Source organism: Podarcis filfolensis (genome assembly GCF_964270895.1).
Source record: "Podarcis filfolensis genome assembly, chromosome: 16".
NCBI classification, from domain to species: Eukaryota; Metazoa; Chordata; class Lepidosauria; order Squamata; family Lacertidae; genus Podarcis; species Podarcis filfolensis.
The window spans coordinates 18,463,575-18,488,130 of NC_139620.1; the positions used below are offsets into that span (position 1 = coordinate 18,463,575).

At 49.1% G+C, this 24,556-nt stretch overlaps 2 protein-coding genes across 2 annotated transcripts in view; both read left to right on the forward strand.

The window, feature by feature from the left end:
- Positions 1-10,559, forward strand: part of MAP3K11 (mitogen-activated protein kinase kinase kinase 11) — a 29,930-nt gene extending 19,371 nt beyond the window's left edge. Inside the window, exons 5-10 of the mRNA XM_083589977.1 lie at positions 1,506-1,746; positions 2,558-2,671; positions 4,182-4,308; positions 5,254-5,339; positions 7,253-7,597; positions 8,753-10,559. Coding sequence (XP_083446103.1) covers positions 1,506-1,746; positions 2,558-2,671; positions 4,182-4,308; positions 5,254-5,339; positions 7,253-7,597; positions 8,753-9,192 — 1,353 coding nt within the window. The 3' untranslated portion in view covers positions 9,193-10,559. The remainder of the gene's footprint in view (positions 1-1,505; positions 1,747-2,557; positions 2,672-4,181; positions 4,309-5,253; positions 5,340-7,252; positions 7,598-8,752) is intronic.
- Positions 10,560-13,332: 2,773 nt separating this feature from the next.
- Positions 13,333-23,740, forward strand: KCNK7 (potassium two pore domain channel subfamily K member 7). Its single transcript, XM_083590554.1, has 3 exons — positions 13,333-13,748; positions 20,142-20,537; positions 21,571-23,740. The coding sequence occupies exons 1-3, from the start codon at positions 13,421-13,423 to the stop codon at positions 21,786-21,788; spliced, it is 942 nt and encodes a 313-aa protein (XP_083446680.1). The 5' UTR covers positions 13,333-13,420; the 3' UTR covers positions 21,789-23,740.
- The last annotated feature ends 816 nt before the right edge of the window (positions 23,741-24,556 follow it).

Below are 24,556 nucleotides of genomic sequence, written 5' to 3' on the forward strand. Positions count from 1 at the left end.
GGGCTCAGGTGTAGAATCTCGCTGTTGTACCAGAACACAACACTTTTAAAAGCAGCCTTTGTCAACCTGGCGCCCTTCAGATGTTTGGGACTACAATTCCCATCAGCCCAATGGGAGCTGTAGTCCAAAACATCCAGAGGGCACCAGGTTGGCAAAGACTGCCTGGAGGTATCAGTCAGTCCATCGCTTATTTTATTATACGGTCACAGGCCTGCCAAAATAGAACAAACAGAATAAAAACATGATAATTAAAACATTTACTTATTTAAAACACAGTATGATACAAAGGGTAAAGCATACATATTTAAAATATCAATACGATACAAGGATAATCCATCTAATCCCCGAATGAGGGCACGGGATACCACCCTGAAACTGGGACCTTGTACATGTCCCTGTATTACTGACAGATAGTGCTTCTGAAACAAACATAAAGTGTAATTAATGAGTATGAATGGGCTTTGTTCTGTTCTTTCTTTTTAGCTAGGAGGGATGGTTGATGGCTGCCATTTTATTTCCCAGGAAGCCACAGTACGGCACCACAGTTGGGGCATTCTGGGACAATAAAATGTTGGTGTCCAGGAGGAGGCAGCAGAAGACAAAAAAGGGTGAGGGTGGAGACAAAAACAAATGTGGGTAATTAAATCAGGGGTGGGGAACTTTGGCCCTTCAGATATTACTTTACTGTAACTCCCATCATCACTGGCCATTGGCCATGGTTGCTGGGGCTTATGGGAGTTGTGGTTCAGCAACGTCCGGAGGGCGAAAGGCTGCACATCCCTGAATTAAAGGAAGGCGAATTTACTCTCTAAATTGCAAGTCACGTGAGGGGTTCACTAATGAAAATGGGTGGAAAAGCAATTTCTGTGCACCCCTTTGCTCAGGTCAGTGGAAGGGCCCATGTGCTGGCTGGGACTCATGGGAGTTAGAGTCCTGGATGGGCCCTGGGGAAGGGCCATACCTCAGCGGCCGAGCACCTGCTTTTGCATGCAAAAGGTCCCATGCTTGTCAGGGCTGCTGGGAGTTGTAGTTCAGCAACATCTGGAGGGCCAAAAATTCCCCATACCTGATCTACATGAACCAATGTTCTGACTCAGTATAAGGCCATGTTCACACCATACATTCAATGCCCTATGGCACTAGATAGTCCTGGCTTCTACCAAAGAATCCTGGGAGCTGTAGTCTGTAAAGGGTGCTGAGAGTTCCCTGTGGAGAGGGATGGATTGCTAAACCACTCTGGGAATTGTAGCTCTGTGAAGGGAACAGGGGCCTCCTAATGAATCTCAGCACACTTCACTACACTTCCCAGAATTCTTTGGGGGAAGCCATGATTGCTTAAAGTGCTTTTAAAGGTATGGTGTGAATGTGGCCTAGGTCAGGTTCTGGCCCCGATACTTCTCAATGGAGAAAGGAAGCTCCGTCGCCCGTAGTTTTCCAAAAGCCAAATACTCGCTCTCTCACTCTGCCCAGACCCACACACGTACCTTTCCCCCCCTTCTTCGCAGGAACTGCTGAGCCGCGAGGAGGAGCTGAAGCAGGCAGCCCTGAAGCAGAAGTCCCAGGAGGAGTTCCTGCGTCAGCGGGAGCACGAGCTGGCGCAGTGGGAGCTGGAAGTCTTTGAGCGGGAGCTGAGCCTCCTCATTCAGCAGATGAACCGGGAGCGTCCCTACGTCAAGAAGCGGAAGGGGACCTTCAAGAGGAACAAGCTGAAAGGGAGGGACAGCGAGCACATCAGCATGCCACTTGGTAGGGCCCACGGGGGTGGGTTGGGGGGGGACCAGGCAGAGGGCAAGGATTCCCGTCAAGGATGGCTCCTGGTTGGAAGGGGTGTCTTGGCAACAGGCCTTCTAGGAACATAGGGTTGTTGCTGTTGTTTGTTTGTTTGTTTATACCCTGCCTTTTCCCCTGACAGGACTCAAGGCAATTGTGTCCTACTTAAGAATAGACCCACTGAAGTTAACAGACACGTCTAACGTATTAATTTCAACCAGGGTGGATTTAAATTGATTTAAATCACTAGTCAGTAAGACTTTGCTTTAAATCATTTTTTTACAGAAAGACTCATTCTTGTTGCTATCATCTTAATATTTACAACCAGATGAAGGTTTCATTTTTGGAATAATAATAATTTTCAGAGTGGTTTTTACAGTTATATCAAAAATTACTGATTTGGTTATAGACAGATAATTATGAAATTATCATGAGGTTTAATAAGTTAACTGTTTATATTTGGACAACTTTTCTGCTGTACCTGGAAGGAGAAAAGCAATCGTTTCCTTAATAACAATTTAAACCATTTATCTAACTAAAACAGTAACGTTATAGCATATGTATCCATGTTTGTTAACTGATGTGGTTAAACAATTAAAAAACAAAAAACACCTGTTGCCAGTCCTAAGTTCAGTGATGGGGACGAAGAACCATGAGCCAAAACTTTGGAACATTGACAGAGCCTGGAATTCTGAGCTGGCATTTTTTCTAAATTAAACTCATTTTAAACTATGCATTGTTACAGATGGTGCTACTGGGTAATTCATGCCCCCCCTCCCTATTTCAGATTTTAAGCATCGCATCACAGTAATGGCTTCTCCTGGATTGGACAAAAGGAAGGACTGCCTGGAGATGGGGGCAGGTGGCTCCCCTCCCTTCCAACGTTTCCGAGCTATCCGATGTAAGTAACATTTATTGGGGGGGGAGGTGTAGAAGGGGAGCAAGTGGAATCCGGAGTGTTCAGACTTCTTCTAGGTAACCCCAACCAAATCCTGGCTGATTGCCGGCGATTTTGGAGTGAAATGACAGCAAGGTCTGCTTCTAGTCAGGTGAGGCACAAAGGGCTGCCAAAATGATCAAGAGATTGGAGCAACTCCCTTATAAGGAAAGGTTACAACATCTGGGGATTTTTAGTTACAAGAAAAGGCAAGTAAGAGGGCAGGGAGACACGTTAGTGGGTGTATAAAATTATGTGAGGTGTAAACGACGTGGCTACAAAGACGTTTTTTTCTCCCTCCCTTATAATAACTAAAATTCGGGAGCATCAAATGAAAATTGAATGTTGAAAAATTCAGGACAAACCAAAGGAAGTATTCCACACAGTGTGTAGTTAAACCCTGGAACTCACGGCTGCAGGAGGCAGTGAGGGTCGGCAGCTTGGATATCTTTTAAAGGGGATTAGACAAATTCAGGGAGGATAATAATAAAAAATAATAATAAATTTTATTTATACCCCGCTCTCCCAAGCCAGAGCCCGGCTCAGGGCGGCTAGCACCAGTAAAATTACAATAAAAACATAATAGAAAAAACAAACCCAATTTAAAATACAGGTTAAAATGCAATTTAAAATGCGGCCTCATTTTAAAACTAGCCCATAGATCAAAACTGTAAGGGGAGGGAAACATAAGGGTCAGACTGAGTCCAAACCAAAGGCCAGGCGGAACAGCTCTGTCTTGCAGGCCCTGCGGAAAGATGTCAAATCCCGCAGGGCCCTAGTCTCTTGTGACAGAGCGTTCCACCAAGTTGGGGCCAGTGAGGCCATCAATGGCTGCTAGGAACAAGGGCTATGTGCTACCTCCAAGATAACCAGTCCTCTGAACACCAGCGGCTAGTAATTGCAAGTGGGGAAGTTTGCTGTGGCTCATAGGTCCTCCTTGTGGGCTTCCCAAGGGCATTAGTTTGGTCACTGAGCAAGCAGAATGCTAAACGGGCCTTTGGTCTGATCCAGCAAGGCTCTCCTGATATTCTTCTTATGGAACAGCTGAGCCTGGTACCTGGATTTTGTGCTAGCCTACAAACTGAATCTTAGCCATGACACAACAGTTCTGTTTCAGAGAGGTGGCATACGACCAGTTCTGGATGAAGCTGCAATCCCCTGAGGGAGTGGCTTTCCCCAAGGAACTCTGGGAGTTGTAGTTCTTTAGTTTTGAAGGGTGGTCTCCAAATTCTAACTACCTAAGAGGAGGAAGCAATTATGGTTTAAACCAGTTAAGGTTTGTATGCAAAAGTGCCATTTAATACATGGACCCCTTTCTTTTTTATTTTTTATTGAAAAATAAAAATGGCGTCCACAAAGATAAGACACAAAAAAGAAGAAACAAGAAATAGTACCTATGTAGAAAACAGAACACAAAAAAAGGATAAAGTGGGAAAAGTTGTTTCTCTTTGCCCTCCCACCCGACCCTTTGCAGTGGAGCCAAGTGAAAATGATCGAAATTGGGGTCGCCAGTCACCGCGTCGAGGGGACGAGATTTGCAACGGCCGTACAAAGAGCTCCAGTTCCCCCAAACCATGTGAGAGCAGTACGCAGAATGGCAGGTAGGGGGCAGCCTTTCCCTCCTCTCCCATTCCCTTGCTTGCTTGTAGAGAATGGGGATGCCTGGGTTAAAAGAAAGGACTGCAGCTCAGTGGCAGAGCACCTGCTTGGCATGCAGAAGGCCCTGGGTTCAATTCCCCAGCCTCTCCAGTTTAGAAGGATCTAGTTGCAGGTGATGGTAAAGACCCTTCTCTGCCAAGACCCTGGAGAGCGGCTGCCAGTCAAAGCAGACAATGCTGGCCTAGATGGACGAACAGGCTGACACAGCATAAGGCAGCATCGTATGTCTTAATGACTGGAGCAGGCTGTACTATCATGGACTGGCTGAGTGCAGAGGAGCAGTGGGAGGCACCAGCTGGAGAACCCCCAAGGGAAGAAGGCTCACATCCAGGGGGTTGGTGGTGGGAGGACGATAAGCGGTCAGAGGAAGAAGAGGGAACAGACGGGAGGAGGAGGAGGTGTCAGAAGCAGAAGAGGCAACACGGTTTAGTGAGCAGGAAGAGGCTGTGGCAGAGAGCAGCCCAGAATTGGAGGCAGAAGCAGAGTGGGGTCAAGAGGCAGCAATGAGGCTGGCTGCTGAAGAATCCAGGGAGTCTTCCCCTCCTGTTGTGACCTCCCCCCTGGCCTCCCCAAACACAGAGAGGAATAAAGAGGGCACAGCAAAGACAGACAAGGCAAAGGAGCCTCAAGTTGCCTGGAGGGGGGGAGGGAGCAGAGTCTTTGAGAGAGGTAGGAAGGCAGGGACCCTCATTCCTTGCCTCATAGAAGCAAGATGTATTGGGAAGGGTTACTGTGATCACTAGGCCTGTGCTGTTTTGATTTCTTTGACTACAGAGTAAACTTCACTAACGCCGGTGTTTTATATTGCTGACTTACTCCTGACTCCGGCTCCTGACATGTACACATTCCCTGAGCAGGTTGCAAACCCTTTCTTGTTCCCCTCGCAGGAGAAGGTCACGGCTAGAAGAAACGACGTGGTACATGGAGCCAGAGGTGCTGCCCGTTCCTGAACAGACCCAGCCCAGTCCAAATGGTGAGCACTTTTCAGGGGTTTTTTTTGCACTGTTCTATCTCCTGAATTGTTTCCCCTGAGGAGCTGTAGTTCAGTAATAGAGTCTGTGCTTTATATCTGGAGTCAGGAACCTCCGGCCCATGGGCCTTTTAGGGCCCACCAGGCCTTTCTCATTTGACCCATTTTGGCCAAGCATTGCCCAACTGCCCTACACCTCGGCATCATGTCTATGACATGAGACAGGAAAAGATGCATCTGGGCCAAAGGGGAATTGCGGGTGCCACCCATCAACTGGTCGTCCATGGGGGGACGGGGATGGGTTGGCTGGTGTCACTGTGGTACCAGCTGATTATGAGGTGGGCAACCCCACCTACCTGTCAAAGATGGCCTGCATACATGTGCGAGAGAGGTTCCCCATCCCTGCTCTACATGCATATCCTGTTACCTGTTATGTCACTGGCATGTTTATACTGCCCCTGGAATAAAATGAACACCTGGCACCTGGAGTTTCCTCTTTTTATTTGCTGAGCTGAATCTGACACTAGGAGCTGTCCTGGATATAGTTTCCCCACAGCTGTTGCATGCCAACAGGACTTTCCAGACGGTGGTCTGCTGAATCACCAAAGGTCCAAAGGTCCAATGCCATACCTGATGAGAATTAGAGCTCTCTGAGGGCCAAACTGCAACTCCCAGGTTTCTTGGAGCTATGTGCTTTAAACATAGAATGTGGAGATGACTTCAACAGTTCGCATTCTGTGGTATTTTGGGTTTCCCTTACTAATTTTCTAAAGTTTTTTTTTTTTTATGGGGTACTTCCGCAAGTCCTGAGGTATGCCCAAACCTGCCAACACTTCCCTCTTCTATGTCAGGGGGTGTCAGTTTGACTACATAAGCCACGGTTAGGCAAACTAAGGCCCGGGGGCCGGATCCGGCCCAATCACCTTCTCAATCCAGCCCGCGGACAATCCAGGAATCAGCGTTTTTTTTTACATGAGTAGAATGTGTCCTTTTATTTAAAATGCTTCTCTGGGTTATTTGTGGGGCATAGGACTTCATTCATCCCCCCCCAAAAAAATATAGGCCGGCCCCCCACCAGGTCTGAGGGACAGTGGACCAGCCCCCTGCTGAAAAAGTTTCCTGACCCCTGACATAAGCAATAGCACTCACAACCTTAACAATAGATACAGCGGGAGTGGTGTCAGCATATGCCTGTGAGAAGGGCTGTAGCTCGGTGGTAGCTCACCTGCTTTGCATGCAGAAGGCAACAGGCTGTATCCCAGGCATTTCCAGTCAGGTTGGACTGTATGGACTGGCTGGAGGCAGAGGAGTGGTGGGAGGCATCAGCTGGGGAACCCCCAAGGGAAGAAGGCTCAAGGTCAGGGAACTGGTGGTGGGATGATGATGAATGGCAAGAGGGAGAAGACGGGGGGGGGAGGTGTCAAAAGCTGAAGAGGCAACAGGGAACTTCATTAATGTGTGACCCCCCTAAAAAAAACTGATGCCAAAGTTTAATGCTAGTTTTAGTGCTGTTTTGTGCCGCAAACCCTGTGTTCCATGTCACCCCCCCCAAAAAAAGAGTCATTGACAAATCGGGGTCACAAGTTAATGCCAACAAATCCAACTTTGTCCAGTTGACTTCAAGCAGGTGCCAAGGTTTAGCGTCGGTTTTGTGCCGCAAACCCTGTATTTTGTGCCAGCCTGCAAACTGAGCAATTGACACTCAAACCGGGGTCACTGTTAAATGACGCCAAACCCAACCTTGTCTGATGGGCTTCAAACCAGTGCCAAGGCAGTCTGCTGGTTTGGTGCCACAAACCCCACATTTTGCGCTGCCCCCGCAAAACTGAGTGGGCTTCAGTAGGCTAAGTGGGGACTTAGGTTTGTAGCACTATGTCAGGTTGTGGTTTGACTTTCCAACTTTTTTACCCTAACAGGCAGTGTCCCGGTCGACTCCCCGGAAACCGAGGACCCAGTCCTGGAACGTCCCAGTGCCCCCCGACTCATCCAGCGGGCCCTGCTTCGGGGAACAGCCTTGCTTGCTTCTCTCGGGTTGGGCCGAGAGCTTCCGTCCGCCCTGCAGGAGCCCCCGCCGCCCTCCCCTCCACAAGAGTCCACCCCCACCGTCCATGTGGAGCTGTGCAAGGAGGAACCTCCTACGGATCTCCTCGTCGATGTGGCCTCTGGGGGCAACAGGGGGGCCTTGCCTCCTCTCTGGACCCAGATGTCACCCAAGATCCCGAGACTTGTGGAAGGCCGCGGCAACAAAACCCAGAAATGGGGTAAGTCCTGGCAGGAGAATTTAGGAGGCTGCAGAGGGGGGGGGGGTTGAGCTGGTGTAAATGAGGGCTGCAGCTCAGAGGTTGAGCAGGCGCTCTGCAGGCAGGCAGCCCCAGGGTCAGCCCCACTGTCATCTCCAGCTAGGGCTTGGAATTGCCCTCTGCCTGCGCCCCAGAGAGCTGATACCTGTCCTTGTAGGCAATGCTAGATGGGTCAATGGACTTGGGCCACGTTGGCACAGTTAAAGTGCTTATTATACCACTTTTAACTGTTCCGGCTTCCCCCAGGGAATTATGGGAGCTGAGTATTGTTAGAGGACCCCCTTATTCCCCTCACAGAACTACCATTCCCAGAGTTCCCTGTGATTCTTTGAGGGGAAATAAGGGTCTACTAACAACTCTGAGCATCCTTAGCAGACTACAGCTCCCAGGATTCTTTGGGGGGTTTAAAGTGGTATCGTAGCTTCCTGTCTTCGTAGGACGGAGGCCTTAGCCGAATCTCTGGGTGTTAAACCAGCGTAAAAGGCAGTGGCATGGCTGAACATAGTTTTTTGAACTTTCACAACCAGATTCCAGTTCCCCCCAGGGTTTCTTTCCGCTTGAGTTAGGGACATCATAGCTACTGTGTGCTTATCCAGCTAATCCAGAAAGTGGCAGCTAGACTGGTGACTGGGAGCGGCTGCCGAGACCATATAACACTGGTCTTGAAAGACCTACACTGGCTCCCAGTACGTTTCAAAGCACAATTCAAAGTGTTGGTGCTGACCTTTCAAGCCCTAAACGGCCTCGGTCCAGTATACCTGAAGGAGCGTCTCCACCTCCATCGTTCTGCCCAGACACTGAGGTCCAGCGCCGAGGGCCTTATTGCAGTTCCCTCACTGCAAGAAGCGAAGTTACAGGGAACCAGGCAGAGGGCCTTCTCGGTAATGGCGCCCTCCCTGTGGAACGCCCTCCCATCAGATGTCAAAGAGAAAAATAACTACCAAACTTTTAGAAGACATCTGAAGGCAGCCCTGTTTAGGGAAGCTTTTAATGTTTAATAGGTTATTATATTTTAGTGTTTTGTTGGAAGCCGCCCAGAGTGGCTGGGGAAACCCAGCCAGATGGGCAGGGTATAAATAATAATTATATTATTATTATGCTCTCTGTTCCTTACAGATGGTGCTCTCCCTTCTCCTTCCTCCCCCCGCAGCCCCCGCTCCCCCCGCCCCTCCCCACACGCCAGCCTCATCTCCAGGCCCCGCCCTTCTCCCGTCCGCAGCCGCATCGACCCCTGGAGCTTTGTGTCTTCTGGGGCCCGCTCCTCCCCAGTCCAGTCCCCTCGCCTGGGGCCACGCCAGTTCAAGCCACTGGGTCCTGAAAGGACCAACCCTTTTGCGGCTCCCGATCCCTTTGCCTGTGGGGACTTCTCAGCCCCGACGGAGCCAACAGCGCCAGCCACCCCTGACCCCTTCCTCGTCGCGTCCAGATTGGGTCCACCCGGGCGGCTCAGCCCTTCTCTGTTGCCGCGCCAGACCTCCCGGCCGCTTCCGCCCGAAGAGGATCTGCCGTGGTGGACAGCAGCTGCATCCGCTCAAGGACGGACGGCCCCAAAGTGAAGGGAAAAGCAAAAGAAGGAGGTCCCGCCTTCCCGAAGCACCTTTTCGTTCAGGAAGTTGGCGCCTTGAACTTTGAACCCCACGCTCAACTGTGATTGGACATGAGGCTGCAAATGTAGTCGAAGGCTGGGAGCATGGGCTCGCTGTCGAAAGGGGAGACGGGAATCGCTGTCAAAGGGGGAGAGGGGGATTTTCCCATGCCGTAGGGGGAAGGTGGGCACACCCCCCACACCCGAGTACCTTCTTCCCTTCCTCCCCACTTTCCATTCACTGAGCGCCTTAACCTCAACAGTGTTGGGAAGACCTTGCTTCTTTCTCAGCCAATTCCTTCAGGGATGTCAAACCACGGGATAGTATTGAGTGCCCCACGGAAGTGATGAAGGGTTGTGTATATTGGGCAGGGGGTGGGGGGTGGGGGTGAGGGAGAGCAGAGAGCCCTTTCTCACGCCCCTCCATGAAATGAACACTAACTGGTCAGACCCACGCTGGCAAGTCACTCTCCTCTCCTCCACCTTTGCTGGAATGGCTTGTGGGGCTTCCCCGACCCCCGCGTTGGCCAGGCTCGCTCCCTGGCAGCTATTGTCTTCATTGCGTACTGATTCTCCATTCACCGTGAGGGGCACAGCTCCCCCCTTCCATGACTAGGCCTTAGTGGCTCTCCCTCTGCCGAATGCAGGGGCAGGAGGTGGAGCAGCTTCGTCCAACCTGGAGCCCTCCAGATGTTTTGGACAACAACTCCCATCATCCCATAGCCAGCAAGTGCTGATGGGAATTGTAGTCCAAAACATCTGGCAGACTCCTAAGTTGGCCAAGGCTGGCATGGAGAGCCTGTGAAGCAAGCAAGACTCCACTCTCCTTTCTCTATATCCTTTGTCCCCAAGGTGGGCGCCGCTTCTCCCGATTTATGCAAGGAGTGGAGCCTGCCATGGCTATCTTGACCCAAGCCGGTCCGAGGATGCTCTGCAGCATTCAAGAGCGAGCCACATTGCACAAACATGAGAGGAGACAGTTCAGAGTGGGGGTACACACTGGAGCCAGATTGCCCCACCTGCTTGCGCCCGTCTTTTGACGTGGACGTGTAAGAGGAAAGCAAAGAATGTCTTGCAACAGGCTGCACTTGCAATGAAAAAAAAGCAGTGCTTTTTCCTGGTTGGAGTCTGACAGCCACTAGCACTTTGAATGTGCAATTCTACTGTGTCCGCCTCTCCCCTCTCCCCACCCTACTTGAAATTCACATGTGAGTGCCAGGCTCCCTCGTGCACCTTCTCCCGCTCCACGAGGGAGCCACCTGTGTCAGGCCCGCTCTCAACTTGCAACGGGCCAAGCCTGTGAAATGAGACCAAATAAACCTCTGATTGCTGCCTCCATCCCATGTGTCTCCAGTGGTCCATAAAGAGGGTCTGCAACTCCTCCCTAACAGTGGGTGTGGGACAGGGTGAGAGAGAGAGAGAGAGAGAGAGAGAGAGAGAGAGAGAGAGCGCAAACTCCTTCCATTTTTAATCTGGTGACTGGCATCAGCAAGAGTCAAAACAACAGCCTTGTCTTACACTGGTACCTCGGGTTACATATGCTTTAGGTTACATACACTTCAGGTTACAGACTCCACTAACCCAGAAAAAGTACCTTGGGTTAAGAACTTTGCTTCAGGATAAGAACAGAAATTGTGCTCTGGCGGTGCGGCGGAAGCAGGAGGCCCCATTAGCTAAAGTGGTACCACAGGTTAAGAACAGTTTCAGGTTGAGAACGGACCTCTGGAACGAATTAAGTACTTAACCCAAGGTACCACTGTATTCCATGCCTGCATTTGTGATAACTTGGAACTTCGGCCACATTCCCATTCAAAGCACTACGACACCACTTTAAACTTTAAAGGTGCTACTGAAAGGAATTAATTATTATTATTATTATTATTTATTATTATTATTATTATTATTATTATTATTATTATTATTATTTTCAACTACGGCAGACCAACACGGCTACCTACCTGTAACTAGAACCACTTTAAACAGTCACAGCTTCCTCCCGCAAATAATCCTAGGAAGCGTAGTTTGTTTAGGGTGCTGAGAGTTGTTCGGAGACCCCTGTTCCCCTTGTGGAATAACAACCAATCCCTCTTCACAGGGCACTGAGTATTGTAACTGAGAATTGGGAGGGGAATAGGGGAGTTCTTTAAATGTTAGAAACTCGGCTGGAGTGTATGCCACAGGTCAAGAAAGGTTCCAAGAGGGCTGCGTGGTTAAATATTATGTCGGAGGAGGGGGCGAAGGGACCTCGGCCCCTAGGAGTTGGCTCCTATACCCTAAATGACAGCTGGTGTACTGACCCTGGATTTTATCCTGAGTGATGCCCAGGACTGGACACAATATGTATTGTCAAGCCAATTGGGAGCAGTGACAATAATACCATTGGCATCCATCTGTCTCGAGAAACAATGGAGTGTGCTTTTGGGGGTGAAGTCAAACTGCTGCTTTAGCAGCCTTGAAGTGACTACAAGATCCGCCCTCCCGGCCTCGTGATGTGCTCCAAAGGAAAGCAGAGCAATACGTTCCGCACCAGCTTGCCAGAAGGGGGCGTACAAGGTGCCACCTGACCATATTGGAGACTCTGAATTTGTGTACGGTTTACTCCTTAGCCTTTTCTTCTGAAGGTATTCCATAAGGCAGCAGAGGTTTAGAGTTTTCGCCTAGGTGGGTTACCTCCCCAGGTTGACGAGCCCCACCTGCGCCTCTTAACGCTATTAAATATCCATGTAACTGTCCAATTGCCAAGAAAATTCAACACAGCCGTGTTTGATTTCAAAAGAGGAAAGTTCCTCAAAATGAGGAAATTGGTTAAAAAAGGAAGTTGAAGGGCAGAGCCAAGAGGGTCAAATCACTATAAAATGCTTGAAAGTTGTTTAAAACGGAGGGGGTGTGCTAGCTACCCCACAAAAAAAAAAAATCATTGCCAAAGGAAAGTTAGAGAATGACAATATGGCCTTGTAGACTCCAATACCCAAGGAGGCATGTTTTATAACCGTGATTTTCAAGGGTTCTGAAATACACAGAGACCCCACCATAACCACAGGACCCCCACTCTTCAGAAAATCACCCTTCTACTTGTGGAGGTGGGTCAGAATGGGGGTGGGGTAGCACAGTTGCCCATTCCATGGCATGTTCTATATACTAATGCAAAATGCATGAGAAGTACTAATCTGTGATAGGTAAAGGGGCCCCTGACCATTAGGTCCAGTCATGACCGACTCTGGGGTTGCGGCGCTCATCTCGCTCTATAGGCCGAGGGAGCCGGCATTTGTCCGCAGACAGCTTCCGGGTCATGTGGCCAGCATGACTAAGCCACTTCTGGCAAACCAGAGCAGCACACGGAAACACCGTTTACCTTCCCACCGGAGCGGCACCTATTTACTTCCACTTTGACGTGCTTTCGAACTGCTAGGTTGGCAGGAGCTGGGACTGAACAACGGGAGCTCACCCCATTGCGGGGATTCGAACTGCTGACCTTCTGATCGGCAAGTCCTAGGCTCTGTGGTTTAACCCACAGCGCCACCCGTGTCCCCACTAATCTGTGAAGCAGCAGCAAAAATGGCCAGTGTGGTTTTGGACTGCATTAACAGAGCACCTCCTTTGTGTGTGGACTCTCCCAGGTTCAGTCCCTGGCATCTCACAGGTAGGTCTGAAACCTTGGCGAGCCACTCTCAGCCGGCCAGTGTAGACAACAGAGAGAGATGGACCCGTGGATCTTGACTCCTGCTTCCGATGTTCTTTAAGTGACAGGAAGCAAGAATACCGTGTCCAGTTTAAGACACCTGGAGATGCGGGGAAATTGATCCAGAGACTTCCCATATGCAAGGCTCTTTGACTATGGTGGGGAAACACTAGCTGGCAGCAGCTCTCGTGTTGTTTTTTGCCCAGCGCTACCCGCAGAAGCCTGGGATTGAGCCGGAGACCCCCCCCCCCTTCCCCCGTCCAAAAAGGGTCCGTTGTGCTCTTCTTGCGCCCTCTCTGGGCATAGAAGCGCACTCTCGCTGAGGATGGATGCCATGAGTTGTGCAAAATTAGACGGCGCGCCCGGGAAGCCGAGCTGCGAGGGTTAAAGCAGCTGTGCGTCACGGCGAGAAGGAACCGGTTGCCGCGCCCTGGGCTGAGGCCAGCTCACCTGAGACAGGTGAGAAGAGGCTGCTGGCTCGCTTGCTGGCAGAGGGAAGGGCCGGGCCGGGCCGTCGAGGATGGCGCTGTGTCCGGCCGTGCCGCCGTCGTGGCGCTACGGGTTGCTGCTGGGAGCCTACGGGCTCTTCCTGCTGGTGGGCGCCGCCGTCTTCGCGGGCCTGGAGGGGCCTCCCGAGCGAGCCCTGCTGGCCGCCCTGCACGACGCCCGCGCCCGCCTGCTGGCCGAGCACCGCGCGTGCCTGTCGGAGGAGAGGCTGGCCGGCCTCCTGGAGCGCCTCATCGACGCCGGCAATTACGGCGTCTCCGGCCTGGGCAACGTCTCCGGAGACGAGAACTGGGAGTTCACCTCGGCGCTCTTCTTCACCGCCAGCGTCCTCACCACCACAGGTAGGTCGTCGAGCTCAGCCCGTGGGGCATCCCTTTCCTTTTGGAGCGGCGCAGGCAGAAAACCAACCGGGAGGGACTCCAGCTTCCCTAGGCTGCCCAAGCACACAGCTCCCTGATCCAGCCTCAGGCTGTGAGCAGCAAGGATGGAGGAAGCGTCCTGACCGCCCAGGTGCTGGGAGGGGAGCCACTGTGGTGCAGCTGTTACAGGGTTGGACTAGGACCTGAGAGACCAGGGTTCAAATCCCCACTTGGCCATGAAGCTCGCGGGGTGACCTTGGGCCAGTCAATTGCCTCTCAGTCTGGTTGTTGTGGGCATTAAATGGAAAGGAGGAGAACCATGTACACCCCTTTAAGCTCCTTGGAGGAAAAGATGGGACAAAAAGGCAAAATTAATGATGATGATGATGATGCTACAGGAGAGCCACCTGCCCCGTGCCTGGCAGTGGCTGGCTAAAGTCCCCTGCAAACAAGGTCTTTTGCTCTAGCCTGCTCCCTGATCCTTTGAGCTGGTGATGTTGGGGATTGAACCTGCAGCTTTCTGTATGCTATGCCAGGCACTCTGCTCATTGAGGTTCCTTCTGCATGGCAAGCTTTGCACAGAGAAACATCCCTTTCATTTATTTACCTAATGGTAATTTAAAGGCATGTTGGCCATTTATGAGGTATGTTGTTATAGTCTTACAACACCTTACAATGTCATACAAGCAAGCAAAAAAATTTTTTAAAAATAAAACACCCCAATCTAAACCAGAAGATGAAGTTAAGGTAATGCATCAGAAATCCCTGATAAACATTCGTGTAGAGGGGAATATATAGTTTATGCTAACCAAAAAGCCTGGCCACTAATAAAATATAACTTATTAAGGGATTAAGTTGTTGGTTAGGGTCAAATAGATTGAGCAATGCCAGCACTGGGCATTTACAGGTATTTTGCACAGTAATTGCTTTTATTTCAACAAATACTTCCTGCCAGAACTGAGCCACATGTGCATGTCCACCACATACATTGACTCAAGCCTTTATAAACAAAACAAAAGTATTATCAGTCATTTATATCTTGCCAGGACTTTGCAATCAGTGTAAACATAACGTGGGTATAAAATGTGTCAGCATTAAAACTGAAGAGCAAATACAAATGCCAGTAAAAACCAAGACCATAAATAAAAACAGCTGCGTGGAGAAGGGTTTCCTCCACTGGATAGCTCAGCTGGCTAGAGAATAGTGTTGATAACGCCACAGTTGTGGGTTCGATTCCTGTATGGGACAGCAGCACGTTTCTGCATCGCAGGTGGTTAGACTAGATGATCCTCAGGGTCCCTTCCGACTCTACAGTTCCAGACCCTCCAAGTGTCCCTATTTTCCAGGGACGTCCCTGATTTAGAGAAGCCATCCCGATTTGATTTGATCCTGGAATGTCCCACTTGGAATGTCTAAGGTAAAGGTAAAGGTACCCCTGCCCGTACGGGCCAGTCTTGACAGACTCTAGGGTTGTGCGCTCATCTCACTCTATAGGCCGGGAGCCAGCGCTGTCCGCAGACACTTCCGGGTCACGTGGCCAGCGTGACAAGCTGCATCTGGCGAGCCAGCGCAGCACACGGAATGCCGTTTACCTTCCCGCTAGTAAGCGGTCCCTATTTATCTACTTGCACCCGGGGGTGCTTTCGAACTGCTAGGTTGGCAGGCACTGGGACCAAACGACGGGAGCGCATGGATTCGAACCGCCGACCATGCGATCGGCAAGTCCTAGGCGCTGAGGTTTTACCCACAGCGCCACCCGCATCCCCTTGGAATGTCTACCGCAGACTAAACATAATGTCTTCCGCAGACTAAACATAACCAGCTCTATTCCACACAATAATTCGTTTCCAGACCCGCTCACTTGCCTGGCTGCCCTCCTCTGGACGTGCTCCAGTTTGTCAAGACCCTTCACAAAATGTGGTGCCCAGAACAGCACTCGCGATGCAGCCTGACCCAGCACAGAATAGGGTGCCACACTTATTTCTTGTGATCCTGCCTAACCATGTGTATCTAGGAACATGGCCTGATTCCAACTCTTAAAGGCAGTGAGCCATCAGGTCGCCATGGGCTAATAGTCATGAAAAGCCTTTATTATCCTAGAGGGCACGTTAGATTCTCAGTGTCAGGATAACGCAGAACAATAGTACACTGCATTACCGTTCCACAAAACAAATTAGAATGGAGGTTGCTCTTTCCTAGCTAAAACACACCCATTTTGTGTTCCTTTTTCAAACTGGGTACATCCATGGATGAGCTTTGTTTGGACATGTTATTCCGCCTTTCCAGAAAACATGAGCAAATACGTTCTTTGCAAATTATGAGCAGAGTTCCCAATCTGTTAACAATCCATAGAAACGGTGGCCTGGGGTGGCACCGTAATCACGTGCAGAGGTCAGGGAATAGCATTTTTCCTGTGCCATAATGCAACTTCTTCTGCAAGTGCTGATCCTTAGATAGCCAAAAACTCTATCACACTCCTACAGAAGGATGGGAATTGTGGTGCCAAGCAGGTGGAATGCCCCTGGTTGGGGAAGGCGACTTTATTCAAAAGAAAGAACTGGGTGCAGGAGATGGTTGTGTTCAGAAAGTACAACTGGCCATTGGTGCCTGCAATCCCCTGTACTTTAGCCAGCACAGTTTGGTTTAATGGTGGCATCAGGTAGGCAGTCCCACCTCACCTGCGAAAATGGTCCAAGCGGCTTGGAGGAAGTCAGGATCCACTCACCAACCAGCTCCAGCTCCCCATCCACAAAGTGCAAAGGGGAAATGAGCTTTTGTATGGCAGTAGAGGCCTTATACCAGAGTATTTTTTGCTCTATAAGACTCACTTTTTCCCTCCTAAAAAGTAAGGGGAAATCTATGTGCGTCTTATGGAGCGAGTGCAGGCTGCACAGCTATCCCAGAAGCCAGAACAGCAAGAGGGATTGCTGCTTTCACTGTGTAGCGATCCCTCTTGCTGTTCTGGCTTCTAAGATTCAGAATATTTTATTTCTTGTTTTTTTCCTCCAAAAACTCGGTGCATCTTGTGGTCTGGTGCGTCTTATAGAGCGAAAAATACGGTAGTTTGTCAAAAGTACTCACTGCAACCAGCTGAATGCAACCAGCCATGCTCTGGGCTCCCCAATCTCTCTCCCCTCCAATGAAAACTAATAAATGAATAGATGAACAACCTATCCACGTGACACTGATGCAAAACCCCTGCAGGGATACTATGCAAAAGAAGGAAAAATCATTACCCCCCATTCTTTCTCCCACCTCTCTCTCTCTCCACATGTTTTCTCCTCACGATGCCTATGATAGCAGTATCTTACACCAAACGTAACTGACCTATAGATAGGAGTCTATGAACTTAAAACAGAGAGACTATATGTACCTTTGTTATCCATGAAAATATTTCAATAAAAATAATTTTTAACAACAATATTATAGCTGACAAGTGAGCAAAATCCTTGAGCAGAAGCAGGCCAGCTTTGGAGGAGCAGGGGGTTGCAAACTGCCCAAAGTCATTGCAAATGCAAAGAGGGGAGAAAGGGCAATGTGCCCATTCGATCCAGTGTTGCCTATTCTGACTGGCGGCAGCTGTCCCGGCTGCCAGGTCCTGAGAATTTCCTTTCCCCATCACTGCCTCCCTGCTCCTTTGAACAAAGTCAAAACTCCTGCATGCAAAGTGGGACCGCTGTCACTCAAGTTATGGCTCTCCGGAATGACGCTAAACATCAGAAGAAGGTGGTGTTGGTGTTTTGGGGCGACAAATGAATGGTGCTTGTTCCTCCGTATTTTATACTTGCAGCTGAGGATCAGCTGGGCAAAACCAAAAGCAGAAAAGGCCCCACCCTCGTATGACTACAGACGCAAAGATAACACGACCTGGATCAGTTGCCCTTTAACATACTTCAAAATAGTTCTGCACACACAATCAGAATGATTAATGTCTGAGAGGTGGCCTGCCCTGGATGGAATTGCTCTCTCCAGGAAGGAGTAAATCTGCAGTTTGGCGTCCTCCTGCACTGTCAATGGAGCCTCAACTGGCCTTGGTGGCTAGAGTGCCTGTTTTCAGCTCTGGCCGCTTCACCAGAGGGACAGTCCCAGATTTACAGAAACCATCCTGGTTTTCTGATTTGATCCCAGAATGCCCCCATTTTCCTTAGGACATCCCTATTTTCATTGGAGAAATGTCAGAGGGTATGGTGTTATGCGACTCCCAAGCTAAGGAACTAAGAAACTCTACAACCTTTAGAAGACGTCTGAAGGCAGCCCTATATAGGGAAGTTTTTTAATGTTTAATGTTTTGTTATGTTTTTTATATATGTTGGAAACAGCCCAGAGTTGATGGGGCAACTCAGTCAGATGGCCGGGGTATAAACAATCAAATTACGATGATGATGGAATAGGACGTCCCTATTTTCATTGGAAAAATGTTGGAGGGTATGAAAGACAACTCGGAAACTTCAACTGGTCCAAAATACAGCAGCCAGATTACTGGTTGGTGTCCTCTTCAGATCTCAGATAGCCCCTGATTCAAAACAGCTGCATTAGTTTCCCGGCCTCATTCAAGGTGCTCACATTGATGCCTTCTCTGGGGCAGCCCCTAAGTTGTGGAACTCTCTTGCCCAGAGATGCGTCTGGTGACTTTGTTATCCAGCTTTCATTGAACACTGAAGACACACCTCTTCATCCTGACCTCTGGCCTCTTGACACTGTATATTTTAGGAGCCACCTTATTTTTTAATTTTTGTTTTTTTAACTGTTTTTAATATTGTTATAGGGTTGCTATATGTCTGGAATTTCCCAGACGTAGCCAGGATTTGGCTGTCGGAAACAGTGTCCAGGCAGAAATTGCATAACTGTCCCGGACTTCCCATGTCCGAAGTGTAGATTTTGTCTAATTTACTTAAAATAGCTTCATTTGTTGTTGAGATTTTTCAAAAAAATTAAAAAAAGCTCAACAGTTTTGTGACTGTTTGAAATGCGGCAACCCTAATTGTGCATTATTGTGTTTAATGCTGTTTTTATTAATTAATATTAATTTTATTAATTAATATTAATTTTATTAATTAATATTAATATTAATGTTGTTTTTTAATTGTTGTAACCTGCCCTGGGGCTCTAGAGTGACGGGCAGGTTATAAATTATTGTAATTAATAATAATAATAATAATAATAATAATAATAATAATAATAATATTTTTTTAAATGGCAGGAGATGCAAAATTGTCTCTAGCCTGTCAGCAAATTGCATAGAGAGACTGTTATTATGCCTGTTCATTCTTCCACAATAAAAAAGCTCAAAAACACTGACATCCTGGAGTTAATCCAGATCACCCTACCTGGAAAATTCACCATACCGACACGCCTAGACTAGTGCTCAAATTACAGAGGAGGCCAGAGCGGCCCATCCCATTTTGCAGAAGACTTTTAGAAACCTACAGGGAGGCAATGATTTTATTATAACCAGAAGAAGCACTTGGTGTGATGGTCTCTGGCATACCATGCATTTAAAACATCCTTATCCCCAGAGATGCAGTGGCGGGGGGCGGGGGAGTCAGTGGTTGGGGAGGGTCAAAGGCACATTACTATTTCTGCAGCAGGGACCCTGCCATCACCCTAGAGCCACCAAAACAGTGCGAAAGGGGAGCCCTTTAGCCACTAAGAAGATGCACTCCCATTCATTGTGCTGACCTGGAGCCAATCAAGGTGAAAGGCGGAGAAGCAGCCACTGAGGATTGGCTCCTAGGGTCACTCTGGAGAAGGCGCATAGGAAGAACATTGAGGTTGCCTTGTTCTGTGCGCTCCCAAGCTAAGCATTTAGGAATACTGAAAATGCAAGGGGCTTCTGTTTCAAGAGACTGGCGTGCAAATTCTGTTATGTACAACGAAGAAAACACAACGCGAGTCAATCTGACATAGGCAGCTGCCCCCGCCCCCCAAAATCAATCAAATAAATAAAAACACTTAAGTAAAAGTATAAACTATAGAAAAATTTTGACAGATTTTTCTGAGCACTTGGGTTCAGAAGAAACAACTTGTTGGAACATTTTGTTCCAAATCTGCTAGGCAGAGGATGGTCACAGGTGGGTGTTCTGCCCCCCCCCCAGCATAAATCCTGCCTGCACCCATGCACTCCGAAAGCAGATGTCGGTACGCTCCAAATCATTTGCACCAAACATAGCAGATCTAGCTGAAAGGCAACACCTGGAGCTCTATCCTCATTCTGTGAGACGTCATCGGAGTTCAAGGACACATTCCCACCAGGAAAAAAACACCCAAGGAAGGTGCAAAGAAGTAGGGTATAGCCTAGCAGGTGGGTCTGGCCTGTGGGAAGGCAGGCCACATAGCGGAGACTCATGCAGCGGCACCTGTTCCTCTTGCCCACAGGTTATGGACACACGGTCCCTCTCTCGGCTTTGGGCAAAATATTCTGCATCCTGTACTCGCTGCTGGGCATCCCCATGACCCTGTTGCTCCTGGCCTGCCTGCTCCAGCACCTTCTGCCCCTCCTCAGCCACCGTCCCGTCCGGTACATCCAGACACGCTGGGGTTTCCCGCTGGCCCGCGTGGCCCTTGTCCACGCCATGGGGCTGGGGCTGGCCACCCTGGGGCTCTTCATCCTCATCCCTGCCATCTGCTTCTGGGCCCTGGAGGGCAGCTGGAACTTCCTGGAGTCGGTGTACTTCTGCTTCATCTCCCTCAGCACCATCGGCCTGGGCGACTACGTGCCGCGAGGGAGCTCACAGCCGCCTCTGCACGAGCTCTATGAGCTTAGCATCACTTGTAAGTCACTAGGCGGCGCTGCTGCACACTTATTAATTATTATTAATGTGTAATTATAAGATCACTGTTATCTTCTTAGTTACGGAATTTGAGAAGAGGGCATGGCTGCCCCTACCGTGAAGGGACCCTGCATTTCTGAATTTGCCATTGCACTACTGGTTGGGAATAAAGTGTTAAGGTTGAAGGTTTAGGCTTCAAGGAAAACTTCCTTCCAAGTCTCTCTCTCTCTCTCTCCACCCCCTCTGGTCAGGCATTTAAACTAGCCAGAAGCTGTTCAAATCCCCACTTAGCTAATGGGCTCCACCAAGCAGATGGGCTCAGATTCCTGCTTAGTTTGTAAAATGGGGACTATTGACCTTCCGCAGCGTTTGAAACAGAAGTGGAAGCAACTTTCACAATGCACTTTTTGCAGCAGATGCGAGCTAAAATGTTGTTGTTGTTGTTCCGCCCTTCATTCATAAGAGTTCAAGGCTGTTCACTGAATCAAACGCAGGATAAAAATAAGTAAATAAGTAAAACAAAACAGCAAAACAATAACCTCCCCCTTCCCCCACAGACACATTTAAAAGGGTATAAAATATTAATCAGCCAAAGGCCTGGTTGAAGAGGAACGTTTTTGCCCGGTGCCTAAAAATATATAAAGAAGGCGGCAGGTGAACCTAGATGCAATATTGTCTCTGCCCCAAATGGCTTACAATCTGGATTAAGACCTCCATAGCAAACGTGGGGTCTGAGGTAGGGGAGACATGGGGAGGCTGGCCATGAGAGAAGCAGTCAAGAGGGTGGGTAGGTAGGTGAGGCATGGGGAGGAGGTCAAAGGGAGAAATGAAAGGGGAGGCAAGGTACGAAATATTGTCAAATGGGGGAACTGAAACAATGAGGACTAGTAGCTTGGTTTCCGGTGGAAAGGGCCTATAAAGGGGGGCATCGTGATTAGGAAATGCTACGACCATGCCCAAGATCAGGTGGGGAGATTTTTTAAAAAATAATATTGCCCCTCCCTCACTGACATTTATTTTCACACACACACCAGGCTATCTCCTTGTTGGCTTATTGGCCATGCTGGTGACTCTTGAGACGGCCTATCAGCTACAGGAAGTCCGGAGTTTTGTGCGTTTCTTTGCTCCTGCCAGTGACCCACCCCAGGAGGACGACGACCGTCTGGAGATCTTGGCCAGAGACCAGCTTGCCTTGGTCACAGTGTCTGGTTCCACTTCCCAAGATGTGCCTATGGAAAGAGGTGCCACTTGACATCTCCTGGGGGGAGCCAACCCTCCCCCAGTCACCGGATGCTTTACTTGTCTTTATTTGCGTTCTTGCTATTTTATTGTATTTTATTATATTTGTATTATTGTTGTTGCTGCTAACTGCCCTGAGCGCCATTTGGTGGAAAGGCAGGGTGCAAATTTAACTGATGTAAAATAAGAAATTGCACCCTCAGCTCCCCCTGCCCCTGCCCAGCCTTCAGTTTGCACCCTAGAGAGGAAGATTACATGTGATAGAGAAGCATGCAGAGGAAGCAAAGGCTTTGCGGGGCATGGAGAAGCCACAAGTAGGAAGCCTATTTTCTCTAGGGGAGAAAGGGAAAACAAAACAGCAAGAACTGTACCCTCTCCTCGAATGCAGCACTTTGTGATTCTGTGAGATGACTCCATTCAAGCATGGTTGATCTATGTCCGATCGCTCTTCTAAAAAGATGAATCCAGGAAGCAGTGCAAATTTGACACCACCTCCTAGACTCACATAGAACTCTCCTTCGTTCTTTCTTGGTCCACATTCACAACGTAAGTGATGCCACATGGCTTCCCCCAGAGAATTCTGGGAGCTGTAGTTTGTTAAGGGTGAAAAGAGGAGACCCCCATCCCTCTCACAGAGCTGCAATTCCCAGAGTGGTTTATCAATCGACCCGTCTTCCCAAGAATGATGAGAATTGTAGTTCTGGGAGGGGAATACAGGCCTCTTAAACTCTTAGCATCTTTAACAAACTACAGCTCCCATGTTTCTTTGAGGGAAGTCACAGCTTTTAAAGTGGTATCTTAGTGCTTTAAGCATCCCTCAACATGCACAGCTATTAGGCTGCACCACACATAGTAATTTTTAAAAGCTTCCACACATACAAGGAAGGAAAGCTGCGGTTTGGATGGGGAGGCCTTGTATGTTCCTCCCAGTCGATTTTGAGATGTTTCCCACTCTGGGTATATTTAGCCTGGAAAAGAGGAGACTGAGAGGAGATATGAGAGCCATCTTCAAATATCTCAAGGGCTGCCACATGCAAGAGGGAACAAGCTTGTTTTCTCCTGCTCTGGAGGGTGGGACCCAAACCAATGGCTTCAAGTTGCAAGAAGGGAGATTCTGACTAAACATCAGGAAGAACTTTCTGACAGTAGGAGCTGTTCTGACAGTGGAACGGTCTCCCTTGGGAGGTGGTGGACTCTCCTTCCCTGGAGGTCTTTAAGGAGAGGAGTCTGTCTGGGATGCTTTAGCTGAGATTCCTGCATTGCAGGGGGTTGGACTAGAGGACCCTGCCAACAATTCTGTGATGATGCTGTCCTTCCACTGTCAGAGGCAGGGTGTAGTGTGGAGACTGCTGTTGTGCTCAGGCCCTGCTTGTGGGCTTCTTGGAGACAGAAGGCTGGCCACTGGAAGAACTGGGTGCTAGGCTGGATGGGCCTTTAGTGTGATACATCAAGGCTCCTCTTTTTATGTCCACTACTTTCTGGAGACCTGCATTACAGACAAGAACCATTTTCAAGGACCACTCTCTCTTCGTGGCAGCCTTCCAGGGGCCACATGCCAGAGGTGGCGCAGGGCCAGAAGCAAAAAAAAGCCAAGCAACGAATGCGAATTTTACCTTTGTACGTCAGGTGAGTTTCTACATTCACTCCTGTATCCACCAACCAGGAAAGCACAAGGTGTTAGCAGAGTTTGAGAGCATTTTCCTATCTAGCAAAACACTAGGGTGAAAGCCACAGTTGAGAAGACGATTTGTAGCCTGGGCAGATTCCAAAGGGCCAAACACAGAGGCCTCGAGGGCTGCATTTGGTTCCTCTGCTTCAGGTACCTGAACAAAGCCGGTAGAGTTATGTTTATCTGGCTGTCAAAAGGGTACCGGTAATTATTCTGGCTGCATGAGTAAGTCAAGGCACTTTATGTATCGTTGTCAGCAACACTGGTACTTAAAATATAAGAATATATTTTTCCTATTCTTTTTTTAAAAAATTATTTTTACCCCACCCTGAGGTCCTTTGGGAGGAAGGGTGGGAGAACTAAATAAATGAGTGGTGATTTTGGAAACCACCCAGAGAATGTTGGGTTTGGGGGCAGCACAGTTAAATAAATAGTCTGTGTGACTCTTTCAGGAGGGCAGTTCCCTTGCAGCAATCGGTGAGGGTCGCAATCCATTGGCAGAGGAGAAAGAGGGTTAGAGTAATGAGTTCTCACTTATTTATACAGCTTACACAGTCAATTAGCACAAAGATGAGATTAGACAAATGAAAAAAAGCTGACTGATTGTAACAAGCCAGGAGTGAAAACTGGAGGTGGTACAGCCCACTTCCTAGAAGTCTTTGCTCCTGCCTAGTCAAGGGCTGTTTCCCAACCCAGTGCCTGCATGATGCCAGAAATAAACGTCCCTGCCATCTCTATTGCCCCTTGTCCTCTTTCCCGTATTCTCTACCCCATTTTCTCTGATTCCTGCTTATTTATGTACCTAGTAAAGGTAAAGGGACCCCTGACCATTAGGTCCAGTCGTGACCGACTCTGGGGTTGCTCATCTTGCTTTATTGGCCGAGGGAGCCGGCGTACAGCTTCCGGGTCATGTGGCCAGCATGACTAAGCCGCTTCTGGCGAACCAGAGCAGTGCACGGATACGCCGTTTACCTTCCTGCCGGAGCGGTACCTATTTATCTACTTGCACTTTGACATGCTTTCGAACTGCTAGGTTGGCAGGAGCAGGGGCTGAGCAACGGGAGCTCACCCCGTTGCGGGGATTTGAACCGCCAACCTTCTGATCAGCAAGT